The following is a 20,569-nucleotide window of genomic DNA, read 5'->3' on the forward strand; positions in this document are numbered from 1 at the left end:
GTAGGGAAATAGACCAAAAGTTGTGAAAATTATTCTCTTTGAAATCCCTAAAATCAGGAATGAAAGGGAAACAAAGAGACAGAAGAGAAACAGAAGAATTGAAATTGCAGGGGAAAAAAACCAACCTGACACCCATGGGACATGTGCTGCCTCCTCATAATAGTTATGTAAGCAGGCTGTCCCTACTTTCTGTTCCTGGTTACTGGTAGATATTAGATAGTATGTTAGAAGTACTTCTTTCAAGCTCTTTCCAGGTATGCTAGTCTGTCTTGCAGGTCAGAACTGTTGCAAGTCAACAAAAGTCTCTACTTCCCCCCATAGCTCCTCCCCCTTAAGAGTGTTTTGGGAATCTGAGGCTGTGGTACTAGAGAAAATACAATTGAAATTGCCTCACAAATGAAATTGCTTTTGCAGTAGGTTAAATCTCTTAATTTCATCTACTGGACTAGTTATTTGCTAGGTATCTGTTAGCAATACTTAACTAGAAAGTTTTAATTATTTTACTTTGTTCCTTTATCATCCTCAAGTATACTCCCATGTATGTCACATTCTTTCAAAGAAGAGATGGACACAGTTCATAGTCTGCATTTAGGAGATGATTATGCAGGGATCAAAACCAGAGTGTTAAAGACCAAAATATTCCCCTCCTCCCAGCCACACCTGTTCTTTTTTTAACACCGGGATTTCTGTGAAATAAAAATAGATGAGAACTTCCTAGTTGCATAATAGCAACTAGTTCTGCCAAGTTTTTCAAGGACAGGAAACTAAACAAAGACATTTCTAGAGAAAATAGTTTTAAAACACATTAAGTTATAAAAGTATGTATTTTTTGTGCACAATATATAGCTTAACAATCAAAAGCAGAAACTGTAAACCTTCATTCTTAATAGCATTTAGACATACAAAGATGTACAAGTGTTGATTTCATACCATAGATATGTAAATTAAGCATCTATTCTATAGACAACAGTAAGACATCCAAGAAGCAAACTGTTTTTGACTAATATAAAGACACCAACTCCCTCACTGATTTGGCTCTTGCTACATCAGAAAATAGTATTGATACTCAGATAATACTCAAGAGTCTCAGAAATTATTTTGTGTGGTATTCACTGCAATATTACAGTTTTGGTATACCAATCACAGCATTTTATCAGCCAACATGCTCATTTATTGGTGGAGATCAGGCAAGTCAAGGACAAGAACCTGCAACGGCAAGGGAGAAAAACATTCTGATGTTTGGAATGTCCAAATGCTACAGAGCAGGCTTGCACTGTGTAAGCAGAATAAGGTAACCACTTCAGTCTTCTGTTCCAGGAGACAATCATAATTAAATAACATATACTTTTGCTTTCACAACTAGCAGCATATATTCCTTAAGCTAATCTGAAGTTTTTAAGAAGGAAAAAAGGACATACAAAGTCTCTATGCAGGTGGCTGTTTGAAGTTTATTATGCAATGTTCTTAAAAGTACTTCTTTGCTACTTGCATTTTTAAGCACATTATCTTAATTTACTATGTGGGTAGCTAGTGAGATTTTGAAATTCAGTAGCATTCCAACAATTACCAGAAGCTAGAGAGGAGCCAACCCACACTACTCAAGTATCTAGTCCCCTAAAAATGACTTTACCTTATTCACATAAGGCAAACTGCCACTGGCCTATTTTTAGATGCAGCTGCCCCATCCTTTGGTCGGTTGTTTGGGTTTTTTTTTTGTTTGGTGGGTTGTTGTGGGTTTTGTGCGTGTGGTTGTTGGTTTTGGTTCTTTTTTCTTTAAATATCAAGTTGTCCTGGGACCCAACTGAAAATATACTGGTAACACTGACTGTTATTTCTACTACAAAGAAAATAGAACACTTAACAGACAGTGTCCTGCATTTTGGTGGATTAGTGTAATCTCTGACTCTGGGATTCAATATTAGTAGCCACAGAGCATTTGTGGACTGTCCTTCAAAAAAGCTTAATAATGCTATTAAGTTTTAATTATTTGTCCAATCAATTTATTTTGAAGATTTTTGCCATCCAACACTGAGTATCACAGGTTAGTCCAAAGCATCATTTTCAACTTTAAAAGAGGCATAATATACTGCTGGGTGGAGTTAAAATAACCTAAGTCACTTAGAATTTAATTATTATTAAGATTTCAAGAAAATCTTTTTATATTACAGTAAAACCAAACTATTTTTCTTCACAGGAGAGTGGTTTACATCACCTGGTCAGAAACTCCTCTATTCTGCAATAGAGTAAGAACATTTTATTTGCAAGCAACTTGGATATGTAGTATTTCCAACTGCCAGTCCCAATGTCTTCAATAATAAACCAGTCAGTAATCTATTTTGAACTAGTTTATTTAGAACTAGCATACAGTTCATAAATAGCTACTGCTTCCTCCAGACTTGTGACAAAGTTTCACAATAAGCTTCTCTGGTTTTGGTAGGTTTTAGAAGCACCTCCAAAGTCACTACTGAGAGCAAACTCTGCACCAGATCTCAATCATTATTTTGCACTGGAGAAAGGCATAAACTGAACTCCAGTGAAAACTGGCCAAAAGAGAGTAAGATATGGGATGCAAGCAAGCTGCATGCTTTTCTACTCAGTTTCTTCCAGTTCAGATGCCTCATTCAAACACTTCAAAGTTAGCTTTTAGATGAGAGGTGTAAAATTTTCCATCAAATAAATACCTTAGGGAGATAGTTTTATCTTCTTCTACTTGTGTGCATGGGGCTTAGATCAGATATGTATATACACACAACAAATATTATCAGAACAGTGCAGCATGATTAGTCATGGCCTCCAAACTGATGTCAATTTACAGTAAAGAAATGGAAACCTGTATATCCCTCTGGCTACCATTACCTTAAAGTTCATGTGGTTAGGAAGTGTTTTAAAGCCCTCAACCCACAAGTTGTAAGTAATGGGCCTCTTCAATTCTGTGATCCACAAATGCAACTCCAAACCAATCATTGGTTTGGATTGTAAAACTATGGTTAGATGCTAGAGATAAAAATCAGACAACATTCACCTAGTCCCTATTTTAGTGAAGACACTCAACTTATGAGGTATTTCAAACAGTGCAAAGTACCCTCTCCAACTTTCCACAACTGTGAATTCAGGTTACCCTGCTTGTTCAACTTAAATAAAGGACTGAATTTCTGGTGCAGGGAAACAAAAAAAAAAAAAAAAAAGAAACTGGGAAGAGGAATCAAACATGCAAGAAGATTCTCAAAGCCCTAACACTTTTAGCCCTGAGCAGCTTAAAGAAAGTGAAGGCAGATGAGTAGAAGGAAGTTGGCTGCTTTCTTGGAGTCAAGGCCATGTTTACATGAAGCAATAAAAGAAAACTAATCCCTACAGAAGGGGTACTGCTTCATTTGTCCCAGCCCCTCTTATTTTAGAACAGAAGTTTCACAGATCCACGAATATGGTGGCTTGCAGCTGGAGAGGCTGTCATTGAACAATGACAGCAGGCTTTAATTTTCAATTAGTTTCTTGGCTCTGATGTTTGCTTGCTCAATGCGTTCCCTGTTTGTATCGGCCTGAAAGAGAGAAATTCATAGGTCATTTGCAGACTCAATGCAAAACAATTTAAAAATTCAAACTGACATGAACTTCTGAATTGCAAGGTATCATCATTGTGGTAGACAGAAGGGGAGCAACGTCTGTATGCTGGAAGTAATTTTTTTTTCCCTAGAGAGCATATGGTGTCAATTTTGGTAGAAACAACAAAGAGAAAAAGGTTTTACTCTTTAGCCGACTTTCAAAACACATCAGCTTTCCTCAGCTGGTAAGGAAGCATGTTAACAAAACAAGGGAATAAAAATTCTCTCCCAGTGTCTAGACATCTTATGAACCTCTACAGAGAGACAAGGTCGCTCTGAACTAGAAGTAATAGTAAAAACTGGGCCTATGGGCATGAAGTCAGATTTATTTTGCTTAGTGCAAATCCATAGTTTTCATTCACATCCCCTTCAATGTACTAGTGCTGTAACAATATGGTATTTTAAGAACAAGCTTTAGATTTTATTATTGTTTAAAGCATCAAAAGTCACGTCACAGTATCTAGGTTGAACGAGTGTGAAAATACAGTTTTACTGAAAGGTATAAGGAGTTTATAAGTAATTCCCCAATTATGCAGCGTGCTGTGGGGAATGTGCAGGAAGTGTAATACACACAAAACCAGCCTCTGCCCTCACCATGAGTGGAACCGCTAAGAAGCTCAACCTGTGCCAAGCATTAGCACAGGTTGATGTGCCAAGCATTAGCACAGGTTGATGTGCCAAGCATTAGCCATTTCACACCTTTGTCTTGAAATGGGCTGGGCAGAGCACACTCACAGTTCAAGTCCTTCCCCTCCCATTCCCTCCTTCCTGCCTTTTGGGTCAAGGGGAGGCGAGGGAGAAAAACCTACTATGGAAAAGGGAGACTCTAATCTGTTAACAACACTTTGGAAATACTAATCTAGTTCTTCTAAGAAAAATCCAGTAATGTAAGTTTCATTATGGGTTTCTTCAGACTAGGAGTCCTGCATAATACTACCAAAAGTCACCCAGTCAAACCTATTTCCCAGGTGAGTTTGAATTCTTAAAAAAATAGAAGTATCAATTATATTCTGAAGTTAAACTCTGTTTCTTTACATGATACTGTTGTTTGGAGATTTACAGACAACATTTGGTTTGGTTTCCATTCTGTTCACTACATTTAAGAAGTTATCAACATAGAAGGATTAATTTAAATATCCTGAGACAAGTTGTCAGTCTCAAAGCCAGGAATTGCACTTTCATTTTTATTCTGGTCTGCAAAGCAATTCTAACTTGTATACACCATATTTTAATTATTAGTAAGACTTGATCAGCAAGATTTATTCAAATCACTAAACCAAAGGAGCATCAGCCAAAAGAGATGCTTGAATCTACTAGAAACACTATGATTAAAAACAGTACTTCCCACTAGCAGTTTATTTGACCAGGCAGTTTTCAGTCTGCTTTATAAGAATTTCACACATAATTTTAAATTCAAAGAAATTTTCTAGTGTACTTCCAAGTGTCTAACTTTTTTAACATGGTAATCAGATGTGCAGTTTCCGGGAACAGTTAATGCATCCTCCATATAATCATGTTGATTTGCCTTATCAATACTAAATTACTAGACAAAATTGAACTGTTGACACATATGCAACCAGCATTTTTGTCAGATCAGAGGAATTCCATTCCTCTTGCTTTTAAGTCTACTGCAACATTTCAGTGAGATTTTTAAAATCCTATTTTGTCTTAATACTATAATTTCACAGTAATCAGTGTTTGCTTCTACTTTTTGAAATCTTTAATACACACTATTCATTAAAGGTTTTTCTTCCTTTCTCAACCAGGATGCCTATAAAACAACTTCTACTCATTTCAGAATATGGACATCTCTAAAATAGACTTAGCATTCTCATTAAGCTTCTGTTTGAAAGAAACCTCCCAAAACATATTTATATATGGTTAATCTGTTTGGAGAAGCTAACACTTAAGTAACAAAATTATATATAAAAAAGGAAGTTACTATAATTAACTTAATGTGCAGACCATTTCCCCATGCACCTACAAACACCATTATTCCAAAGTCTCCCCAGGTCCAATATTAATTAATCCACAAGAATTAGGGCAATGAATAACTTGTGTTTTACTTTACATTCAATATAGTGACTTTCTAGGAATTCTGAAGAGCTTTGGTATTGTTAAAAATACCTATTCCCTATTGCAAGAAAAGAAATTTCCTGCAACTAACAATCCCCCAGGTTTACCTCCAGTAAATGTTTGTACTTTTGATCCCATGAAGTTTATTAGTTTTCAGAGTAAGTAGTCATCTGTGCTGTATATTTAGGTTTCCTGGCACTCAAGCATTTGAATTTTAAGCTATATACTCTATATATATCAAAGTGTATCTCTTGTTCAAATCACTGCAACCTAGAGGATAACATAACTTTATCACATATTTGCTGCAAATACAGTGAGCACATTCCTAATAACCTCTGAGTTACAACCTCTGAATTGAGAGCAGAGAACACCTTTGACATTTACCTTTATATTTATCCGGTCTATTTGCTTATTCTGGGCATCAATCTCATTGCCCATATCCAAAGCCATGTTTTTCAAATTCCCAAGAATATTTCCAACTTGAGCAAGATTTTCATCCATTTCATCTTCTCTGGCATCATTGGTTATCCTGTTCAAATAATTAAGACAATGTTCCAAGAATCAAGAACTTGCTTTTTTTTAGTGTAGATTTACTCTAGTAAAACTTGACTGTTTGTTGCACTACGTATTCAAACCAAGGTATGTTTTTCCCCTTTTAAAACTCCCTGTATTTCAAGCAAGCATTCACCAAAAAAAAAAAGAGTGCTAATCTAGCCACTACTACAAAAATAGCCTTAAAAATTAAAACAGTTACCTGAAGTTTAAGACGTAAGTTACTCTCAAATATACTTTTTGACAGTAATAGACCTTGATATTTTTAACAGTCCCCTCAATAACTGAGTTCTAAGCCTTATAGTTCTCACATCCAGAAACAGACTGACCATACTACCACTATGTAAAAAAAAGGAGTGTAGGATGAGCACTACAATACTGAAGGTGTAGGTGTCTGCCATCAGCTCTCCAAGACACAACAATTCCTCCAAACAATAGTAAAGTTTTCTATTTAGCAACTTGACCTAAAATGCATCTGAAAGAAGCTGACAACTAGTAAAAGGATTGTGCATTTGAGATTGAGGAATATGAACTAGCAAACCTTGTAATATATCCACCACTTGGTCCTCCAGAAGTCTGAGGCTGCCGTTGATTTATACTTCTTGGTTGCATGGATATCACATGGTCCGCTGAGTTCTCCGTTCCATCTCCCCAGGTTGCTCTGTATGCTTTGCTGGCCTCAAAGTTCTTTGTCCTACTCCATAAAAATAAAAAATCTGAACCACTACATCAGAAATATAGCTTCCTGACTGAAATTCAGTATTAATCCAGAATTTTCATAAACATTTGTCTTGTGCCCAAAAGAGATGAAATTTTGTGCAGATAAAACTTTTTCTATATAATACAAGTTCTTGTATCTTGATAGTACAAACACAACTGAGTTACTCTAAAGACAGTGATCACTTTGGTCTTAAGCTTTATTAAAAGAACAGTAATTTGCTTAAAGCAATACTTCAACAGAGGACAGAAGCTTATGACAGTCACAGGAAAGCTTACCCTGTCATAAAATAGAATTGCACTTATAACTGGAATTAATCTAGAGACAAGATTAGTTACCTTTCAGGAAGAAATGAGGATGAATGCAAAAACTCTCTCAAACAAATACCTATATTACGCAAGAAAACCATTAATTGCTACTATTTTTTTAATCAAACATTAAAAAATTACTTGGCAACAGAAGAAGTTAATATTTCTCATGTTAACTTTGATTATGAACTAACAGTAATCATGTTTAAGTAGTTCTTTCATTCTGCAATTCAATTGTACTAACTCCATTAAATCAATAAGCCAACTTGCCATTATACTTTTTCCATGTAAATCATAGGAGAAAAAAAAATAAAGCACACTGACACAAAGCAGTCTCAAGAATCACAGAGCCACAAAAGCATGAAGAGAAGAAAACCTAGCAAAACAAACTTATCTAAATTGAGGTCTGTTCTCATGAATCCTGAAGAATTTATTTTGAGAATATTCTCATGTTCACCTTGTTTTGTGGCATTTTCAGGTTTAAGCTAGACAATCCAGACACTGCCATTTTTCTGCTTCTTTAAACACCTGTGAAGGGAAATCTGTAGTGTCTCAATACACCTAACACTGCAATCACAGGCAATTTCTAGAGATATGGTGCCTTTCAGTAACCTGGACATTACACATTTGAAGAGTTGTGAAATTAGCTATAATGAACAAATATTCCCCCTCATTCTACTGATGTTTATGTATTCAATATGGGAAATTACATCTCATAGGTCAGATCCTACAAGAAGTAATCCAAAATGAACATACTGAGGGGAAAAAAATAGAATAATTTCTCCGTTCATAATGGAAATATTGCACCCAACAAAACCCTGAAGAAACCTAAACTAGTCAATTCTATCTCCTTGTACATACACAGGCCTAAAGATCTTGAAGTTTACTGCAACTAGATTGAGCATTATATTTTAATCTCATTTATACTAAAGTCATAACTGGAAGAGATCTTTGTATGATTTGCTTCTGGAGGAGCAATGTCTTAGGTGCCAGAGGCAACTGTGAGTATTAACAAAAAACAAGCACCCTGAGGACTAGTTGCACCTGTGAAGTAGACAGCCAGAAAAAGAATTACTGTTCAAAGTAAGCACAGTTAAGACGAAAACTTCTCACTACCTGCTTTTAAGAGCTGTTTTTCAAATTACTATACATTCACATTTCTCAAGTTTCATTTCTGCAAAACTAAGGCAATTTACACAACCTGTCCAACCAGCAATGGCTCAAGCAGTTGCTCACCATTTCCACAGCTAATAATACCCTCTGTAGTAATGGACGTCCTCTATTCATGCCAGTACTACAAAACATCACAATCACAAGGAGAACCACATGCAGACAAACATCATGCACATGCAAGAACAAATGCAATAGAAACATCACTTCAGACAGCTGGTTAAATATGCATCTGCACTACTAACACTGACCTTGTCCTAAATCCACTTTCATCAGTTTAAGTGAATACAGCTTCTTATCCTAGTCTTCATTTTTAGAAAGCAAGCATCAGTGTTAGGAGAGAATGGAGAAGAAAGTAGTAAAGATCAACAAAAAGGTAAATTGTTAATAGCACATAGATTGTATAACAGAACTGCCAGTATTTTTTATTTTCACAAAGCTTTTATAAACAATCTAAACCTAGGAGAAATTTCTAAAAAACCCAGTAACTCAGCAAGTGTTCTGATTTAGCTTATATAGCTTTATGCTTTTATGAAAAATATGAAAAGCTGTGGAAGTAACTGGTTGACAAATAAATCTGACATTGAAAAAAAGGGTCGGTGTACCAGTAGATATATTAAAGACACTCACTCTTTCTTCTTTGCTGCCCTCTACTTACCCATTTTTTTCTATACATTACTGTCCAGTTTGGTACACAACTACTTCTGTTCTCATTATCTGTGTACTTGGAGTGCCACAAGAGTTGACAAATTCTGAGCTTGCTCAGTGTCAATAAGCTGCTTAGCTTCAGTGAAATAAGACTGTCAACTACAGAAAACAGACTGAGTGTGTCAAAATGCTCAAACTCCACCAGCTTGAGCCAACTAATATATAGCAGTAAGCACACCTATCCAGGGGTCAGGACATCTGCATTTTCAAGGGACTAAAGCACTGAGACTTTCAGCCTCAGAAGTCACATTCATATATATCCTAAATGACCCTTAAAGTACTATTCTCTTGGTTAAGCAGACTTAGCTACTCCAAGGAATATTTACCTAAACTTCTGCTACTTCTCCATTGAATGATAATTGATTTTGCTCATGCTAAAGAGCCAAAACTAACAAATGCACACACTATTCACTTCAGTCACCATACTCAATTTATGCCTCCTTCATTTGGAAGGGCCGTGATCATATCCAATTAACACAAACAATTTGGTACTTTACCACCTAAAGCTAGGATACCATCAAAAATAATTCTGACATTGTTCAGGCTCCTTACTTGTTTAAAAGTACAAATCAAGTGTCATACTAAAGATTAGATTACTCAACTGACTTAGATATGGCAGCCATAACACTGAAGTAATGTGAAGCAGGTCTGCAAGAATTTACATAGTCACTAGTGAAAAGATTAAAGCTTTAACACCAGTGTCTGCTCTGTTCTCCCACCCTCCCTAAAGCATGAATAAGTTGTCTTGTTTTTAAATTAGTACAAAAGTATTGTGAAAAAATTATTTTTGGAAGCACATTTCTAACAGACAGGCACTTACATATAGCTATTTGCAGTCCAATTTGGTCTCATCTGCATGGATATTGATAGTCTTCTACTAAATAGAAGCCTTAAGGAGATTAGGACACAACTGTGCAGGATGCTATATAGCAGCTATATTTACAGTAAAAGGGCCACAATGTATGGTTAGATACAAGTAAGCTTCAGTTACTCTCATACAATTTTAAAAGGATGCAGCTCTACAAACCAAAACAATCAACTTTGGTAGAGATTCAGCATTTTTTAATTAGCTCTTTAATTAGTTAATATTTCCTGATACAGTAGATATTGTGAATATTCTAGAACTCTAGGCCGAAGTACTAATATAACTGACCTGTTGCAAGGACAGACACAGAGCCCACAACATTTGTTCAGCTCTGTCAGTGTCTTCTCAGCTTCTCTCATGTCCTTGTTTATCTGGTCCATGCCTTCTTCTATACGATTTAGTTGTTCTAGAAGAGAAACAAGTAACCTGACTAAACATGGACTGGGAGAAGTAGGTAAAATTAACATTTCTTTATAGCAGGAACAAGTTTCAGTTCTATTTTTATATCAAGACTATTGACTTTTTTCTTTCCTGCCTTCTAGGATTTTTTTTTTTAAATTTTTAAGAAAGATATTCAGCGAGAGGTTTTGGTTACTACTTTGCAAATATCTTCCCCATCCTTAGAGCAGCATTTCTCTTGCTACTTTTAGAATAAATGCAGCTAGTTACATTCATGCCATAGTGGAAGAAAGCAGCTTCTGTAGCAGGGCTGTATTACATTGTAACTATCATTACCTCACAACTACTTTAAAACATATTTTAAATACTACAAATACCTAGGAAGAACCAACTAGGAAATCTCATTTTCACCTAAATAGTCTTTAATAATAAGCCTTTAGTTTCAGCTACAACTCTTCTATGATAGCTCTTTTCTTACACTCATTACATTCTAATATTGATTTTTAGTGTTAAGGAAGAACTTACCTCCTTGTTCATCCAGCATGGTAATAGTTTTGATGCCAACATCCTGGGACTGCAGAAAGAAATTTAGTTGCAGATATAAAATGAGACTGCAGTGCAAAATCAGACGGTCTGGATAGTAAATTTGATAATCCAACCAAGATTATAATAAAACACTGTAGTTAAAATAACTTCTGTAGTAAAGCGATTAGAAGTCTCAAATTAAAGCTATGTTAGTGTAACAGGTAAGGTGCTTATCAGCCTATCTCAATTAGTGGGGCTTTTGTGGTATTTTTGTGAGGTTTTTCTTACATTACAAAAGATGATAAAATTTATTGTAATACTCAGATTGAACTGTGACAACATCTAGCTAGAAAAGCAAATCTAGCTGTGCTTCATTTTGAGAACTAGCATTTGGTTCATTCATCCCTACGTCCTTCAAAAGGGCTTACAAGGCCTTTAGTCCTGGGAGCCAGAATGAAAGCAAGCAAAACAAAGCCTGCAAAATAATTTTTAAGAATTTAGCAGTGAGGAATATACTACAGCAGAGCTCTTTGCTGGCTCAGTGTCTTGGATCTAGCATGCAAGTTGCACCCATGCTTTACTGTGAACTGGCAGCATAGAATGAATTGGGAAACTATGATACCAAGAGAAGTTATGTTGGCTCATGACATTTACTTAACGCTTGTGTGTGAAGTATTCATCAGGCTACAGTGATCAAATGCCTTACTGGTAACAGCTGCATCTTCAGCAACCAGAACTGTGCAGAGGAGTAGCTTCCTCATACAACTTCACTTTGATAAACGCAAATACAGATTTGTTTCAAATAATGTAAAAGGGTGTTAAGAGTTTCCTGATCAGTTAAAACTGATGAACAGATTGTAAGGAGATGTATGTAGAATTACTTGTTTGAACCAAGATCAGTCATACTCTACCACCCCACCCAGCTGACCCCTACTGTCCTCAGTACTGAAACATTTCTAAACTGTTCACAGACAAAGTGAGCTGAAATACAGATGAAAGATGTTATGAAAAGCAAATTTTGCAGCAGCCAAAGACATAACTGACCATCAGAAGACTTTTTAAAACTAATCTGTAGCATTTGGAGATCAGATCCTTCTGCTTAAAACAGGTTAAAAGGATATTGATTCTTCTGTAATCTGATAGAATGTGAAAATCATGCAGGTTATGTCATCCTAATGCTACTACTCAATTAAGGCAGCAAGTTCTAATGATGAAGTGTGTGTGTCTTGAGAAAGACAAAAAACTGTTTAAAATTACAGTTACCATGACGCTTTTTATACTTCATAAATCCAGAGAATTCAAAAGCTTTTTCTTACCTCAATGGCCAAGCCAAGAATCCTCCTTGTGCTTTCCAAAGACTAGAAAGAGAATTTTAAAATGAGTGCATCAATTACTTATACACACATCAGTATCTGAAAGTCTTCTCTGTCAGTTCATTGTAGTAAGGCAACAGTATACATCTTGTACACCAACAGTTCATCACCTTGTCTATATTTAATACATGCTACAACATATTGGCAGCACATTAGTTTTTCTTTGGTTTTAGTCCTTGCTATTATTTTTCTTATCCCACTGCAAAGTCTTAAAAAAAGATTACATATTCAAATGAATTTTAGTTAAATAAGAAAGCCATGAAGTATCAATACAATTAACAATGCTGTAGGTAACCAAATTCTATCATATCAGTAATCACAACTGGTTGATCAGTACTCAGTTAAGTAAGTGACTTCAAAATCCAGCGGTTGAAACTCATTCTTATTTTTAGGAGTAGTCTTCACTCCAGTATTCACCAACTACAGTGGAAACTTAAAACATTCAGCTATAACCTTGCAGAATCATTACCCTGGTCTGTCTTTGTTTTTAAAAGATATTCTGATCTTGTTAGGCAAATACTGTAATCCCAGATGTCTTCCTATGATATTTACCTCATCAGTGACCTGGTTGGCCCTCAGCTGAATTTCTTCAGGTGATAGCTCATCCATGATGAGGAAATGCTACTTGTAAGGAATCACGTTAAAAAGAACCTTCCCCCTGTAATAACAGATACCAAGTAAGCATTAGAATTATCATTTCATCAGTATTTTGAGTTGAAAGTAGACGATAGTTCAAAGAATGAGAGCCTATACATTTCATTCTGCATAGTAAAACATCTCATTAGGACTAGAACACACTAAAATAATTATTCAGCTGATACGACCTAAGTGAGGAGCTAAAAGAAATATAGGAACAATCAGTATATGAAGAATGTTTTTTTCCAAGATTTGGCTTCCTAAACATTTTTGAAAAAATTCTATGGCTAGTAAGGTAAAAAACAGGAAATAAGGTCTTAAAATAATAAACTTCTCCATACTGGAAAAACACATTAGTTTGCCCAGTAATCTAGAAATACATTTATTAAGACATTTAAGTTATTAGTATAAACTTTAGGTGTTCTTTTCATTTCCATTGAAGAATTTAAATAGCAGAAAAAGGGGAAACATTTTCACAGACGAAACACCACCTCAAATGATCTCAAGTAAGACTCTTGAAATGGTTGTTGTTATTGTATGGTGAATTCCTCAAATGCAAAAGGATCCACAAAGGTTTTAACTGGTATGTCTGAAACTGTAGCAAAGGTTTTTCAATCTACCTTTCTCATAATAAGCACAGGGTCATAACTGAAGTCCCAAGACACCATGATCTACCTTTTGCTAAAAACAGAAGATATATATTTTGCCTAAAATACAAGATGAATTAGCAATCCCATCAATAAGTGTATTCCTATCAGAGACAGGTTTTTCAGAGTTAAGAATCTGCATTTTTGTTGGAGGAATGGTAATAAAGCCATCACTCCTAGCAATGGGAAAACAGAGCTCACAAGCTATACAAGAATTTAATGAGATAGCACATAAGCTGAGAAATAAGAGGATATTTCCCCCACCCCTCAAATTTTCCCCTTTAATTTTAAACTACTCCTTGATCTTTCACATGAGTAGCTTGCAATTAAGTTCATGGTACTCATGGATATAATTCCAAACATCCTGCTTGACTTGACTAATTTTCCCCTACAAGATGAGTATTTTAGAATATCTAACAAAAGTAATTGCTCCTAGGAAGTTAAATTTATGCAGATTTGCCCCACTGTTACCCCACAGCTCTTCACAATAAGTGTGCATTACTCTGATGGTGAACCAAAATCAAGACACCTAAATCCCTTACAGCTGAACTACTTAAAGATTTAAAGAACATTTCAGCAGGTTTGGTCTTCAGCACCTAGCATAGCCTGAGACTATGGCTCTAGGAGATTTCTCTAAAGTAGATGTCAGTGCATGTTAGTTTCTGCTATCATTAAAAAAAAAACAAACAGATATTCTCATACAAGGCTTCGAACTCTGTTTTCAGTAGTCCAGTTTCAGTGTGTAATCAGTAAATTATCTTTTCATTCACAGGCTTAAGCTCCTTTCATAAAGTTTATCTGAGGCAGTCCCAGCTTTGAATTTGAGAACACTCTTCAAGCTGATCTGCACACCTAAGGACCAGTAAACCTGAGACAGGGAGGAAAGTACCTATTTTCACTGAATAAGATTAAGCAACATCTCTGGGCAACCTGTTCCAGTGCTCAGTCATCTGCACCATGAAAAAGCTTTTCCTCATATTCAGGTGGAACTTCCTGTGCATCAGTTTCTGCCCTTTGCCTCTTGTCCTGTTGCTGGGCACCACTGAGAAGAGCCTGGCTCCTCAAGGGAGGGTGTCCACTCTGACACCCTCCCTTGAGACACTGATAGACATTGATGAGGTCCCCTCTCCATTGTTTCTTAAGTCTGAGCAGGCCCAGCTTCCTCAGCCTTTCCTGGTAAGAGAGATGCTCCAGTCTCTTAATTATCTTCCTAGCCCTTTGCTGGACCCACTCCAGGAGCTCCATGTCTCTCTTGTACTGAGGAACCCAGAACTGGACACAGCACTCCAGATATGCCCTCACCAGGGCTGAGCAGAAGGGCAGGATCACCTCCCTGGACCTGCGGGCAGTGCTCTTCCTGATGAACTCCAGGTTCCCACTGGTGTTCTTGGCCACAAGGGCACTGCTGGCTCAGTTGTTGTCCACCAGAACTCCCAGGTTCCTCCTCTCCTGGCAGAGCTGCTCTCCAGCAGGTTGGCCCCCAGCCTGTGCTGCTGCCTGGGGTTGTTCTTCCCAGGTGCAGGACCCTGCATGTGCCTTTGTTGGATTCCTGACAGTTCTTCCCTGCCCATCTCTCCAGCCTGTTGAGGTCCTTTTCAAGGGCTGCACAGCCCTCTGGGGTATCAGCCACTCCTCCCAGTTTTGTGTCATCAGCAAACCAGTTCTAACAGCTGACAGACAAGCTTTGTGTTCCCCTAGCTTGCTCACATCTTTATGAGTAGCTCCAGTGCCAGCCAGCAAGAAGTTCTATAGAAATGCACAGCATGCCACTCACTTTTGCCCTAAATTAATAGTATTTTGTCTTGATGCTGTTTATAAATTGACCTAACAATCAAGAAATCCAGCTTCAAGATGTGGAGGAAAAACCCTTCCAACACAGCAGACACAGAGGGAAAAAAAGTTACTTCCAAGTTTTTTCAAAGCTGAGTTATGCATGTGCTTATCTTCTGATGCTTATATTTGGACACCTGTAGTGCTGTGCCTCTTGTGACATGAAACCATAATTCAAAGTGATGGCTCATATAATTGTGAGGGTATTACCTGTGTAAGCTAAGTAAAACCATTCAGAACACTTGGTTAAGAGAAATGTTCTGACAACCTTTATCACAGATAAAGGGTTCAGCTATTTGCTGAGCTTCTCTGATAATTTTTTGAGGTCTTATGTCACTGAAAAGTGACAGAACATTTCTTTCTTTCTTTCAACTTCCCAGCAAGCTTATCTGCTTTTCAGACATTACCATTAGAGTATATAAAACAAGACATATTAAGATTTCCTTATTAATACAGGCATAAGAAAGCATGCTCTTGGAATTAGTATGATTATAATGTCTGTTTAAAGTTGAATATCCAAGCCAAATGCATTAGACTCCAAAAACCCATAGTTTTATTCCTGTTAGTTTGCAGCATTGCTTTTGTAAGCACAGACACAGCCTACATGGTAGCTCTGCAGAGGCAATTAGTGCCATAAGGCAGAACGGAAAAACACATTCTCTAGGCAATAAAAACTTCTCACCACATGGCAGTTTAAAAACATTTTAAAAAGCACACAACACTAATTTAAAACAAACAAAACATTTCCAAAATAGACTGTTTCCAAATATGTGAATACAGACTCAATAGCTACAGGCCTAACTGGAATAGCTGAACAAAGCAGGTGCCCTTCATGCAAGATACCTCAAAAGAAATTTTATTGGCCAAGATGAGGCCATTTGTATTGAAGTAACTCAGCTGTTCCAACAGAACACAATATACATACATACAGAAAGGATACTCATTTACCCATCTTTCTGCCTAAGAATCATAAAACATCCTTGGAGGTATCTTGCTCCAATGTTAATGGTATATGACAAAATTTGTAAGGCATTAAGATTACTCAATAAAGACAAAATATACAGAGAGAAAAACTTGATATGGCTATGATAACATTTGTTATGATAATATTTGCTAAGGCAAGCATTTATTTTAACATTGATACTCAATGTCTATTTTCTTCACCTTCCCTCCCCTACCATTTACAAAATCCTAGCCACAAAATAACCAAAGTAAAAAAAAGACAACAGCCTATGAAGATATTTCATAATTATATCAATAGTCTGCTATTTTTAATTTTCTTTCTAGATGGGCAAACTTTAAACAAGAATCTAAAGTACCTTAAGACAAAGCAGTACTCCTTTAAGGAAGGATGTGATGTCAGCTTTGTTTACTTTCTTTTATCAGTTTTCTGCAGTATTTGCTCAGTTAAATACATTTCAGTACAATTCCCCTCCTGCCCCTTTCATAGGAAGGCCTGGTACTTGCAGAGTATGCAAAACTAAACTTGCTACAAAAATGTATTTTCTTGAGATAACTGGGCTCATTAAACCTTTCTACTAGGAAACAAATTACAACACATTCATTACCTTAACTATCACTGCCTTATAAAAACGAAGATTCATTGAGAAACCAGCGCAGCAAGGAAATAAACACATGGTCATCAAATTTTTACTGCTATGCTTTATTTGGGAGATTGTACAAGATAGAAAGAGTTCTTTGAAATTCCAATTCCAACCTAAAGCTTTAGATCTCTTCACAAGACTACTCATGTTGGGCTAAGCCATCCTGTAAGTTCACCACTATAATACATATCATAACTACGACATTGCTGCCCAAGCCAGTTGAGGATGGATTAAGCTTAAGTTACTTCTATCTCCTGGACAAGAAGAAACAAACTTATGTCTGCACAGCCTTTTTTCCACTTACTATCCATTTAGTCATGGCTCCAAAAACCCTGAAAAACTTTCAATTCACTTTCCTATGTGAAGTTCTTAGGTTGGAAAGGACTGAAAGACAAAGCAAAGGTTATTGCAAAATAATGAAGGACACAAGAAGCACTTTTGAGGTGATTTGTTCATGGCCCATTCAAAGCATCACTGGTTTAGAGATCTCAATTTTGTTAATCAACACTCACAGAGAAGCTGAAGCACTTTAGTGGGTTCTCTGACTAACTTGAGAAAGCTGGAAGGTGACAGACAGATGTGAACTATGGCTTGGTCTCTATTAGCAGGAGAGTGATCCCGGGAGACTACAGTGCAAATTTTTCTCGGGAAAAGCACTGCTCACACTGCCACATTTGCAGTGGATCAGTCCCAAGCACTGAGTTCTGTCCTCAGCTACTGAACTGGGAGCTAACATCTGCCAAGGCAGAACTTTCATAGTGTGAGAGGAGCAAATTCAGTGTTAGGAACCTCCTTGGTGACCTGTCGGACCACATCTCCAGGTTTAAGTACCCGCTTGTGATCAGAAAGCTACAGAAGTATCACTTCATCCAACAGCGGTTCACTGGCTGCTTTCCTGACAATAGGCACATTAAAAACTTGGGGGGGAGGTAATAAAGCATTTGAATGGAAAGACCCTCAAGACTTAAAGCATTGCTGTATGCAGCCAGTGACAACATAATCACCTCTGCCACCCACCTTCCCAGAGCACACTGTAAAAAATTAACATAAAATCTTATTTGTTGTCTCTCTCATGGGCCTAAAATACCCCACTGCACAACTAAGGGTTTTCCTTGCAAGTATTTTCATTTTCATTCAGAATTACTTGCCAACTGGAAGCCAGCTATTTATACCAACACACTCAGCTTCCAATGCAGACAAGTTTCAGAAGCCATTACAACAGTGACTTTGCACAGCATTTTTAAGGTTTTTTTTCAATACCAATAATCTTCTGGGATTTATAAGACACTTTGATAGTAATGAAAGCTATAGTAGGTGAGTTACATTATTTAAATATGCTCTTCTTTGGCACTTAGCTGAGAAGCAATTCTAATGCTTATTGTCATTGTCTCTAGGAAAAAAGAAAACTTAATTCATTGCTTTATGACCGTCACAACACATTAAGGCTGTGCTGTCCAAAATACTCAAAACCCTTACTGATCTTTATGAATTTAAATTGATTGCAGGGTGCCACAATGCTGACAAAGTGCTTGTTCAACTCCAATTACACTGTCCACATCTGGACAGGGAGAGGCTGACAAAAGCGACAAGTTTCCTAAAGCCAGACAGCTCTACTTGCACCAGATCAATATTGTTTGCTTGCTGGCACTTTCACAAACCCACCCTGAATAAGATTTTTGTTCTGCATCTCTGGCTGACAAGAAGCAGTTTTGTACCTCTGATAGGCTGAATTCCTTTCAGAATTTTGAATGCAAGTCAGAAATGGATATATCCATTACATTTGCTACATATCATAAACTACTTCCTTACTCAGCATCTGAAGGTCCTCTATTTGCACATACCCCTTTTCCTGTGAAGTTATGCTTTTAATCAATATCACAAACTTCCCTTCCTCTTTCACTGATAACTTCTAAACTGGGGGGGAGAAGGAAATAGCCTATCCGGTGCATCTACAAGTATAATTGAGAAATACAGCTTATGCCTTCTTACCACAAAGATAGGAAGTAGCTGGTGATACAACCCAGCTGTTGCAGCAACTGACTGGAAGCCAGTATCTCATGAGCTGTATTTTTAGCTGTCAGTGAATTAGTACAGCCTCAGGTGATTGCAGATGCTCTCAGTTCCTTCTCTTGTAAAGAGAGCTGTTGCCTTCCCCAAAAGATGGAAAAATTAATGAAACAATATTCTTAGATATGTGAATGTTGAGTATGAATTTCCTGTGCATGCTTACAAAGATCAAAATTACACAGCTTTGTGTTTAGCGATGGAGGTTTTTTTGTTCTCTCAAATTCTTCATATCACTAATACAGAAAAGTTGGGTGTTTAAAACCCTTCCTTAACACAAACAGCTATCCTCCTTGCTAGTTAGCTGAAATTCAGCCCAGCTAATACAGGGTGGCACAAGGCATCAGCACCAGAATGTACTCCTCCAGAAATTATTATGTCTACAAGATAAATGAATAAAGCATCTGTGGCCCTGGAGGAAGAGACCAGGGCTCAGGACCAAGACACTACTCTGCATGCTTCCTGCTTTCCCTTATCAGCTTCCTGAACACACTGCACAGAGGCGATAGCACAAAGAATAGGCGCTACCAATGCCACCTCCTCTGTGCACTGTGTTCAGTTCTACTCTCACCTCAACAACTCATTTTTGCTCCTGAAAAAGCCTCGTGAAACCTCCTCCAAATCACATACTGGCCAATACAAATTCACAGTCCAACTTTGATCCATTCACTGAGTTACAGACTCCATTTCTCCTAAAGACACAAACTGTGCTATATAACTGTGCTCCTACTTCAAAAACTGCAGAGCAGAGGTCAGGCATATAGACTGGCTACTAGACTGCCAGTAAGCAATAAAGTGCTCAAGTGGATCAATCAAGCAAGCAGTTGATATCACAAGTGGCTTTGCCTTTGTCCCTAAACACCTTACTACATAGCTGTTCCCTCTACAGCACAGAATCACGTTTGTTTATGAAGGGGAAGTAAAATAACACTTAATTCTAAAGACTGAGTATCTAGTACCCTTTTTCAGAGAACAAAACAAAAAGCTAGGCAAATAGTTAGAGAGGTTGCATAAAGAAATTTCCCAAGTTCCCTTAGATCGTTTACTTAGAGTGTCAAGTCATGTGCTGACTTCACATTAAGTGAAACAGAAAGAGAAAAAAGTGAAAAAAGCATAAAATAAAGCTGACTCATTAGTAGCTTCCCAGAAGCACCAAAAGCATCGAGAGGTACAAGTGAAAGAAGCACAAGAAGCCCTTCGATTCTCATTGTTTACTACATTAACAGTACAGCATTTTACAGATTAGTCTAAAGGCAGCAGGACACAATACATAAGCTTAATAAGAAGCAACAAGAGGTGCGTTTTCTCCTGGGCCCTACTAACAGCGCAATTCACGGTCTTTCACCAAGCAAATAAAAACCACCTGGACATGGCATTGCCGCCCCCGCTAGGGGCGAGTCCACGAGGCCTCCTCGCACACGGGGGCGGGCGTAGCCCACAGCTGAGGCGGGGGCTCGGAGGACCCGGGCCCGGCGCCCCGGCCGCCCCATTGCCC

The 20,569-nt window shown here is 37.3% G+C and overlaps 1 protein-coding gene across 1 annotated transcript; it reads right to left on the reverse strand.

Annotated features, from left to right (window-relative positions):
- Nucleotides 1-805: 805 nt before the first annotated feature.
- Nucleotides 806-12,956, reverse strand: SNAP23 (synaptosome associated protein 23). Its single transcript, XM_005419397.3, has 7 exons — nt 12,846-12,956; nt 12,237-12,278; nt 10,921-10,969; nt 10,285-10,402; nt 6,769-6,921; nt 6,060-6,204; nt 806-3,536 (listed from the first exon to the last, which is right to left on the reverse strand). The coding sequence occupies exons 1-7, from the start codon at nt 12,900-12,902 to the stop codon at nt 3,471-3,473; spliced, it is 630 nt and encodes a 209-aa protein (XP_005419454.1). The 5' UTR covers nt 12,903-12,956; the 3' UTR covers nt 806-3,470.
- Nucleotides 12,957-20,569: the final 7,613 nt, after the last annotated feature.

The sequence above is a fragment of the Geospiza fortis genome, unplaced genomic scaffold (assembly GCF_000277835.1).
Source record: "Geospiza fortis unplaced genomic scaffold, GeoFor_1.0 scaffold66, whole genome shotgun sequence".
Classification (NCBI taxonomy): Eukaryota; Metazoa; Chordata; class Aves; order Passeriformes; family Thraupidae; genus Geospiza; species Geospiza fortis.